Genomic DNA, 10,245 nt, shown 5'->3' with positions numbered 1-10,245 from the left:
TTCTCACCCCACGGGGCACAGGGGCAGGTGGGGGCCGTCCCGAAGGGACCTCCACTCCCCATGGGACCCCCCAGGGAAAGTGTGTGGGGAGCTCACCTCCCCTCTCAAAGACTGAGACTCCAGTCCTAAAATGTACCATTTTCCCCCATATTTTCCGCTATTTTCTAGCTTGTTGGGAGTGCTGAAGACCTCTGAGCTTCCTCTTTCCTTAAGAATTACCCCCCGGGGGGTCTCCCAGAGGCTTCATCCCCCCCCCCCCCCCCGAATCCCAACAACCCCCAGTCACTCCCAGCCAGCAACCTGTCATTTTACTATCATTTTCCCTAATTTTCCCCAATTCCATTTCATCCCGACCCCGCTTTAGGAAGTAATTCACATCACATCCTCCTCCCCCAAATCAACCTGGACCAAAATACAACCCTCGGGGCCTCATCCATACCCCTACCCCTCCCGGCCTCATCTCTACCCCCACATCGCCACTGAACTGCTTATCACTGATCTATTAACTAAACCATTAATTATCACACAACCGCGTGCTGAATGGACGGAAATCAAATTATTTCGGAGTCTGACGGGAGCATTGGGGGGGGGGCGGGGGCTTTTGGGGAGATATTTGGCTTTGTAAAAGTATTTCCTTGCCCCCCCCGCCTCCAATGTATGGATTAGAGCATCCTTCACCCACGCTAAAACATGGCGGGGGAGGGGAGCTTCGAGGGAAAGCATCCCCCTGTATTATTTTAGGGGTGTACGTGGGGACACAGGGGATGGGGGGGGGGACACGACCCAGCCCCCCACTCGTGGCTCTTTGTGCCCCCCCCCGGTTCATTCTCCCCACGACGGGGCGGGAGCGCAGGGACGGAGGAAGGGGGGGGGGGTACCCAACCAATGATCGTGGCGATGGGGTCACGTGTGCGGGGACACGTCGGGGCGGGGGGGGGCGGGGGGGGGCGTGGCCGCGGCGGATTTCTTAATGGAGCGGCGGCGGCGGGGGTGCGGCGCATGCGCGCGCGGCGCCGATATGTTGGGGGGGTCGCGGGGCGGCGGGGCGCGGCGCGGAGCTTCCCCCGACGGCGGCGGCCGCCGAGGAAGAGGAGGAGGAAGAGGAGGCGGCGGCGGTGAAGGAGGAGGAAGAAGAAGAAGAGGAGGCGGCGGCGGCGGCGGGAGCAGCGCGGCATGACATGACGGCACCGCTCGGCCTCCCCCCGCGTTGGCCCGACGGCCTCGCCTGCCGCTGCGAGGACGCCCCGCGGGAGAAGAACCGCATGGAAGGGCTGGGACACTGCCGGGAGATGATGCCGCACGCGGGACTCGCCGTCCCCACGGCCCCTCCGCCACCACCACCGCCTCAGGGAGCAGCGTACGCTGAGCTGGCAGCAGCCGAGCCCCCACGGCAGTGCCCGTCGGGGGCGGCTTCCAGCGCTACGCTGGGCTACGGTTACCCCTTCGGCGGGGGCTACTACGGCTGCAGGTTGTCCCACTCCCACGGAGTCAACTTGCAGCAGAAACCCTGCGCTTACCACCCCGGGGAGAAGTACCCCGAGGCCGGCGGGCCCCTGCCTGGCGAGGAGCTGCCGTCGAGGGCCAAAGAATTCGCCTTTTATCCCGGTTTTCCCAGCTCCTACCAGGCGGTCCCGGGCTATTTGGACGTGTCGGTGGTACCGGGGCTCGGTGGTCATCCGGAACCGAGACACGACGCTTTGCTTCCCATGGAAGGTTACCAACACTGGGCTCTTTCTAATGGCTGGGATGGGCAAGTGTACTGCTCCAAAGAGCAATCGCAGTCCGCACACCTCTGGAAATCACCTTTCCCAGGTAGGCTGCTCCGGGAAACGGCGTGCTCAGCTGCTTCACAACCGTCAGCTCCCACCAGAGGTGGGGATATGCGTGTATGCGGATGAGAGTGCATATATATATGTATATATACATATATATAAACGGATAGATCCGTGTATGCTTGTATATGTAATTAAAGGGGGAGAAACGGCTCTGGAATGCCTGCTGTGCAAGGCAATGTGTATGAACATGTGTGGGAAAGAAGGTGAAGCAATCATTTCTGAATCAAAATACACGCCGTAAGCTTGCTTGGAAAGTAACTTTGCCGTTTAATTCTTCCCTTTCTTCTCTCCTCCCTATGCTTGCCTCACCTAAAGAGAGGTGCCTTTCTCTTCTTTTTTATCTCTCCTTTTGCTGCTTCTCGAAATATAGAAAGCTTAAATAGGGAACAAAAAAAATTAAAAACAAACCAAAAAAGTCCAAACACCCAAACAACCTTCTCTGGTGGCTCAGTCGAATGAGAAGTGTCGGAGGCTGGGACATTAATCATATCACAATTGCACACAATTTTAGGAGTAGGTGTCAAGTGACAAACGAGGCTGTTTGGAGGTGAAGGACACAGGCAGAGGGGTGAGGGGGGTTCGGAGAGGCTTCTGCCCGGGTCAGGTATGCACCCTGCCCGGCTGACAGCCCTCAGGACCCGGCGAGGCAAATGCCCTCTCTGGAGCATCTTTCAGCCCGACGAATACCCCACTACCTTCCCCTGCCGGCTCCAGCGTGCCCTGCGTGCTCTGGGCCCCTACGACAGCGGGGAGGAGGAAGGTGATGGTAGGGGCTGCCTCCCTGTCCTTTCCCCAGCGCTGGGTGGGGAAGGACGCGGCAGGGGATAACCACAATAAAAGAGGGGGGGGAACTGACCCTTGGAAGGCAAGAAGGGATGGGTTTCTTTAGTCCTTTTGGGGAGCAATGAGGGACCACATCGGTTCATGTACTTCTTAGTGACAAAGAGAGATGGAGGAGTTGTCTTTCGCGGGAGCTTTTGGGGAGAAGGTGAAGGGAATTTCGTGATGCGCTGTTGGCTGCATGATGGGTGTATGAGGGGGCTCGGGGCTGGGGGTCCTTGCATGTAAGCTTTATTTGGAGGAGGCTGCCCCCCTAATACTTTCTCTCCCCATTTCCTGTGGCTCCTGTGAACCCTCCCCTGAAGGAGATTCCTGCCCCCCACCTTTGCGGCACCCTCAGCACCCCAATTTCCCCCCTCCCAAAGAGCCGATCGCCCCCACGGCTCCCTCAGGGGCTCCCCAATTAATTCCTGTCAGCCATAATTGGGGCTGCGCTGCCTGCGAGGACAGCTCGCCTCCATCTTCCCTCTGCAGCCGGCTGGGTCACACCTTAGCGGCGAGGAGATTAGTCGCCCAGGTCGTTCCCCCCGACCCTTGGAAGGGGCTGGGGCTGCCCGAAAGCTTGGGTGGAGCTTTGCCCCAACCCCTCAGTACCAGCAGAGTAGGGCTGAAGGTGCCCCCGCATCCCTGCTGAACCCCTACTGTTCCCCATGGTCCCTTTGCACCGAAGAGAGAATCTCCCCTGTCCCCCTCTCCCCGCAGCGAAAAACCACTGGGAAGGGGGGGCTTGCGCTATTCTTGCTGGGTTTGCGAGTGCCCCCCACCCGGAGGGGCTTTCTGGGCTGCACGAAGCTGCAGGAGGGGCTGAGGTGCGGGGGATGCACTTGTCCCTGCACCAGGCTGGGTGTTCGGGGATCCCTGAGGAGGTTTGCTGCTGAGGAGGGGAGGAATGAAGAAGGGGGGGAAAGAAGAAGAAAGCTGTGCAGAAACTCCAGATATTGTCAAAAATCCATCCGTTCGGAAGGTCCCTTGGATTATGCGCACACCTTTAGTCAGCGGGTTGACTTGATGCTCCTTGTTTGGCAGCATAGACAATGTCGCCAAAAAAACCCACGCTTCCACCACGTAAATTACGAATATTATGTTATTATTCCTATTATCATAGTATTATTACCCTCGCTGGATGCGTTTTCTGCATGCCTTGTCTCTTTTTCCCCCTCTTTTTTCCCCTTTCTCTTTGCTTGCATTCCTCCACTCTTTATCCTCCTTTATCACCCCTTTCTTTCTCTCCCTGATGTGCAGAAATCCCTACGCCCTGGGATGCAGAACCCGCCTCTTTCCCTCTTCCTTATATGTTTTCTTTGCTTTTGTTTTCATTTTTAATCCAGACGTGGTCCCCTTACAACCCGAAGTCAGCAGCTATCGGAGGGGCCGGAAAAAAAGGGTCCCTTACACCAAAATCCAGCTGAAAGAGTTGGAAAAGGAGTACGCGGCCAGCAAATTCATCACCAAAGAGAAGAGAAGGAGGATTTCGGCCACTACCAACCTGTCTGAGCGCCAAGTGACTATCTGGTTCCAGAACCGGAGGGTCAAGGAGAAGAAGGTGGTGAGCAAGTCCAAGACAGCGCATCTCCACGCCACCTGACAGAGGATGACTTTGGAGAAGGGGCAAGGAAAAGGAACAAGAAGCGTAAATATTTATCTGGTAGCTTGTATGATGAGATCATCAGGACTCTGCTGATTCCAATTAGTTATTTAAAAAAATATAGAAAAAAATCGACATTCATGAATGCAGATGAGCATCCCCCAAAAAAACCCACCGAGCGCATCTTTGATTTATCCCTCCACCCCTCTCTGACTGTGAACCCCCCAGTTCTGCTCTGAAAAATCCACTTGATAAGGTTCAACTGTGTACATTTTTGAAAGAATATACTCATAAGCTAAGAGTGTAGTTATGTTAAAGGGGAGATGAACTCTGAATATCGCCCTGTAACGTTGTATAGTCCGACCCCCTCACCAGTCTTCCCTATCTCGGGCCATTTCACCCACCGATATATCAATGTATGGAGAACCTATGGCAAAGTTGCATCAGCTTCGTATTTTCTCGGCACTAGGGACCGAAAATAAGAAATAAAGCTGCTATTGTGGGAAGAAAACCATTGCTCGGTATCGCTTAAATATCCCGACCACTGATTTTAGGTCCTAGATGGAAGGGAGTTGCTGTACGAGACTATTTTGGGTATGTTCTCCTGAGGGTTTCTATATCTCTGCCGTAAAACTGGAATGTCTGTGCTCCGCTGACAAGATGGAAAATACACAATATTGTCTTTGGGGTTTGTTTCTTTCCCTCTTTAACCCGGCTAATTATCGACAGTGTTCTTTGGATATGTAAAAGCATCCTTTTTTATTTTAAATGTCTTGTATATGTATATAATATTGTGGTGTCCAGACGATATGTACCGACTGCAGATGACATTTCTTAAAAATAAATACCTTTTTTGTTGTTGTTTTTGCCTTGAGGAGAGGCTCTTTGTGCACCTCTTTGTAGCCCTGCTCCTCTCCCACCCTTCCCTCCAGCTGCCTCCTATCCCCACACCGCGAACACAACCCGGGCCGGAACCTCCGCGGAGAAAGAATGGGGGAGAAAAGGGGGGAAATCCGGCAAATTTGAGTAGAAAACTCTTAATCAGGGGCTGCCTGAAAGCACGAGGAGGATGCGAAGGGTAGATGCCTGTAGCCAAGGAGGGTTGTTCCCAGGGGAAGTAAAAAGCGGCGGAAATACATCCGCAGAGATTGACCCAGCTGATTGCTTTTTATTGAAGTTTTTCCCTATTTTTCCTCTCTTTTTTGTCTTTATTTTCCTGCCCCGCCAATTACCCCCAGTGAAAAGGCGATGACTTTTCAGAGACTCTTCTAATCTCTTTAAATCTCCCTCTCAAAGGCTTCGCTAAACCTGTTTGACTTCAACTCCGTCCCTAGATAAAAATCTCCTACCCGCGGATCTTACGCGGTCCCGAGCCGGCCGGGCAACTCGGGAAGAAATACGAGAAAGGAAATTGTTTCCATAGGCGCATTACAATCTACCTTAATATCTGCTAGATTTAATCACCTCGTTAAATGATCAGAAGGGGAGGGGAAGGGGGGAGAAAAAGCTTTTAAAGGCATGTAACCTAAAACAATGTTATTGCGGGTTAAATTTGCATCGAGTGTGTGCATATATTTATACGAGGGGTAGATAGAGCCTACACAAGCTCTATCAAGCTCTAGTAAAGTAAGATTAACATTGGTGTTGGCAGAAATGCACACGTAAGCATCCTAGGTGCTCAAGGTATTATGCACAAATGCATATATATAGAATTAATATACACATTTATACAAGGGTATATAATGGCATGTACGTAGGACCTTGTATGCCCGTTTCTTTTTATGATCTGGGCGTCGGTGTGTAGGTATTATATCTATATGTGTGTGTGTTATATGTATGTGTGCGGGGCTTGATGGTACGCATGTAATTTATATAAGTCTGGGTATTAAGGCAACCGCTGTATCTCTATATATGATTCTATCACGTATAATATGCTGGATATACCAACACAATATATAAATTTATATATATATATATATATGCAAGTGCAACCCTCTATGTTATTCTATGGAATGGTGGGTAGATAAGAATGTATGTTAAATATATAAATTTATACGTACATAGCCAAGTGCAGCCCTCTATGTTATTCTGTGGAATGGTGGAGGACAGATAAAATATATGGGATTTATATCTATAAATTAATATATGCAGAACCAAATGCAAACATCTACATTATTCTATGGGATGGTGGGTAAATAATATGTATGTTAGATATATAAATTTATATATATATATATATATATATATATATGAATTTATATTCAAGTGCACCCTCTGTGTTATCATACGAAGGGGTGAGTAAATCCCAGTCTGCACCAGTGCGTATGTATGGATCTACCTCTAGCTTTATAAATGGGTACAGAAGACAGATGCATGGTGGGGTGTGGATAATCTCCCTCCACCGACCCATCCCACCCCCAGAAACACCGGGAGAGCTCTATATGGATTTGGAATCCCTGTATGATCCCAGATCTCAGGTAAGGGGCGACGCCACTTTGTATGATACTGGTAACAGGGCGAACGGGGAGCTGGATCCTCTCCTCTCACCTCCCCATCCCTTAGCGGGGGGCTGAAAAAAGGGGGTCTCTTATTTCTAACCCACATCCCTCATTTCTCCAATGAGTGGAGAAACCCAGACACTAACCTGAGGGTGTTTATTGCTTTTATTATGAAGAACTTCTGTTTGGAAAAACAGGCAGAGCTTAAATTCTTGATTTTAATGCTTTTGTCCAAAACGGTCAGCTCTGGAATATCGCAATACCTCCAGCAACCCATCACCGCAGCTATAGCGGGATGAAGTCGTTGGTGAAAACCTACGAGAACCACCAGAATATGTAGTTTGGGTGTAAAAACAACAATTCTCTTCTTCCTAAAATAAATAAATAAATAAATAAAGGAAGGAAGGAAGCTTGCTGTGTGTGCAGACACAGCAACGCCTGAGAGCAACTCCAGACAAGCCCAAATCCGACATCCCGACAGCGAACGCGCTGGTGGCGGTGGCTCTGTTCTACCTCAGTATACCTGAATTTAACCTTTGTTTTTGATTCATTTTTTTGAAAAGAATAATAATAACAAATATTAAAATGAGGATATTGGGCTAGTGTTGTCGGAGGGAGGGATAGGATAAGGATAAATGAGGGGGCTTTGTTCTTCAGGGGTGTATATAACTGAGCCCAAGTCTTTCACGGAGTTTACAGTTTTAGAAGTGTTTGTCAGTTGTGGTTTAATTCTGTTGGAGGGGGACAGGGCTGTTTGTGTGTCGGTTTGTGTGTCGGTCGCTCTTTCAAGTGGCGTGGGAAGTATTAAAAAGGAAAGGGGGGGGGAAGAAAAAGCAAAAAGGAAAACAAATCTCAAACCAGAGAAGAAACAAGAAATTCATTCATGACGCTTCAGGGCACCAAGGGGTTTGGGTGGAATTGGTGGCAGATACTGGCGAGAGAAGGAAACCAGGCGCTCTCCTGCCATTGCCCATGTTTCCCACGATATTTTGAAATGCATTTATATTTTCGGTGTCGCCTGACGCCTCCTCCCTCCCCTCGGGGGCTGGCCCACCGCCCGGGACCCGGCAAAGAAGACGGATGCAGGCAGGCGATGCTGAGGTGGGAAGTTTTACGGGGGAGCGTAGATCCCAGGAAAGGGGGACCCCAACCCCGATGTGCTCGAGACCTCGGGGTTCAGTCCTCCCAGAGTGGGACCGAGTCTTAACCCCGGAATCTGGTAGGGATGACAGCGGAGGGAGGTCGGGATTGGACTCTCGGGGCAGAGAAGGAATTCGGGACAGACAGATTTTCTCTCCTTGGGAAGATTAGACCTCTTCCTCCGCGCACATCCGCGGATGCTAGGTCTTCTCTTTAATGATGCTCTTTGGGTGGAAAAAAGGTATTTTCGGGGCTGGTCGGACAAAAATAACACTTAATTTCTTCTAGATAAATCCTCCTGGCGATCCCAGACATGGTTGATTTGAGTTGTTCGGTTTGGTTTTGGGGCTGTGTTTTGGTTGATTAGTTTGGGGGGGGGGGGTTGTTGGGGGATTGTTTTTCCCCATACGAAAGGCAAAATATAACCTTCAAGTCAGGTTACTTGGTCATCCTCTTCCAAGCGCACTGAAAGAGGCACTTGCCTGGAGGAGAAGAAATTCGAATAGGAATTGAGCGCACACACGCAAAACCCGTAAAAGAGTGTGTTATTTCTCCGCTGAAGTTCCGCGGGCAGGGAACCGAACTCCATCGGATGTGATCCACCCTCCCAAACCCCCCCAGGAACACAAATCCATCTAATTTCTACCTTTTTTTCCACTTATCTCTTCACACTCCCGATAGGAAATAACATTGGGAATCTCGTGCTTCTCTTTTCCTTGCTTATTTCTCCATCTCCCTGCCCGTAGCTCGCTGGGTGTTAGGTCAGCAGGCCGTGACGTCACTCCTGTATTACCCTTGACCGTGACTAGGCGTTGTTTGACCTTGACATCACGAGCTGAGGGGATAATAAGCGCAGGGACCCTCACCCTTGATCTTCTCCTCACCAGGCAGCTCCCGCTCCTGTTTACAGATAAACAAGGTGTTATTTGAAGTCTAGACAGGCGGGCTAATGGCCAACAATAAAGCCCTGAAAAGGAAGTTTCCCAAGTTTAGCCTTTTCTTTCCTTTGTATCGAGGGCTTTGAATAACTTCCCAACCGCAGCCTTTATGGTAAAATCCCGGACAAGGGATTTCCCTCGCCCTTTTTTTCCCCATAGTATCTTTTTTTGTTTTACTTTTTCTCCTACTTTTTCCTTTTTATTTTTCTTTCACTGTTTTATGTTTTCTTTCCTTCTTTATTTTCTTTCTTTCTTTATTTCTTTTTCTTTCTTTCTTTCTTTCTTTCTTTCTTTCTTTCTTTCTTTCTTTCTTTCTTTCTTTCTTTCTTTCTTCTCTCTTTCTCTCTCTATTTCTCTCTCTATTTCTCTCTTTTTTCTATTTTCCTTCTATTTTTTTCCTTCTTTCCTGTATTATTTCTTTCGTGTTTTCTCTTAATAACTCACTCCCATTTGCATACGTATTTTTATTATTATTTTCTCTAACGCATCTTTTAAAAGAATAACTTCCTATTCTGGAGGGGGAATTCTGCTCTCACAGCCCTGCGCTCAGTGCAGAGGTGAGTATAACTCTTCCTGGTTCACTTTCTGTTATGGAAGCTCTTGGTCTTAAAAAGAAAGGCGATTTTGTTTTGGGTTTTTTTGTTGTTGTTGTTGATGGCAACAAAACAGGCTTCTAAAGGCTTTGCCAAAATGTTATTTCTTAAGCCACCGACTGCCAACACAGTGTGTGTATGCACACACATCCCACAGACTCCTCCGGCACCGCTGGGTCCTAGCTTACAAACTGCCTCGCCTACGTGGAGCAGCACGTTGGGGAAACCCTCGTGTTTATGGGTGTTTAAGAATTATACCCAGCAAAATGTCGTGTCCCCTGTCGCCTCCGCTTTGGGGGAAGGCTGCTGCCTGGCAGGGAGCTGGTTCAGCCCACAGTGGGACCGGCCGTGGGTTTAATAAACTCCTTTTCCTCCTCACCACTTTCCCTTCCTTTACAAGGAACATTAAATAAGTGAGATCACGCTTTGCAGGCTCTCCAATTGTGATTTGCTCAAGAGTCGTGATTTCTAGACCATTAACCGGTTTGTTGTTACAGTTGTTGGGGGGTTTCAGTCCTCCAAGGGAATTACAGTGCAAAACGCCAACTTCTCCCTCAAAAGAGAGCTGGAGGACGAAGACAACTTCCTGAAAGTTGGGGACTAAACCTTTGCCTTACAAAAGATGCAGGCATCAGTTTACATTAGTCTAATAGGAGGAGAAGATCCTCTGCTGGCAAAGCTGGGGAAAAATATCATGATATTCCAGGCATTTAACTATTCCTTGCACCGAGGCTGGGACCTGTCGTCTTTAAAACTGAAACCTGCCCTGAATGATTTGTGTATTCGATGAGCTGAAGTGTCGTAGACATTTTTATT

General features: G+C 49.3%; 1 protein-coding gene across 1 annotated transcript; it reads left to right on the top strand.

Moving 5' to 3' along the window:
- Window positions 1-1,135: 1,135 nt before the first annotated feature.
- On the top strand, window positions 1,136-5,083 carry HOXC13 (homeobox C13). Its single transcript, XM_005141779.3, has 2 exons — window positions 1,136-1,812; window positions 4,004-5,083. Exons 1-2 carry the CDS (start codon window positions 1,179-1,181, stop codon window positions 4,258-4,260), a joined length of 891 nt encoding a protein of 296 aa, XP_005141836.2. The 5' UTR covers window positions 1,136-1,178; the 3' UTR covers window positions 4,261-5,083.
- The last annotated feature ends 5,162 nt before the right edge of the window (window positions 5,084-10,245 follow it).

This window comes from Melopsittacus undulatus, chromosome 21 (assembly GCF_012275295.1).
Source record: "Melopsittacus undulatus isolate bMelUnd1 chromosome 21, bMelUnd1.mat.Z, whole genome shotgun sequence".
NCBI classification, from domain to species: Eukaryota; Metazoa; Chordata; class Aves; order Psittaciformes; family Psittaculidae; genus Melopsittacus; species Melopsittacus undulatus.
This window is presented reverse-complemented; position numbering and strand designations above follow the sequence as displayed.

Bases quoted from the DNA above. Each gene is read 5' to 3' on its own strand.
- HOXC13 (XM_005141779.3), top strand. From the start codon at position 1,179: ATGACGGCACCGCTCGGCCTCCCCCCGCGTTGGCCCGACGGCCTCGCC. The intron at 1,813-4,003 runs GTAGGCTGCTCC...TTTTTAATCCAG, and splicing joins CTGGAAATCACCTTTCCCAG to ACGTGGTCCCCTTACAACCC.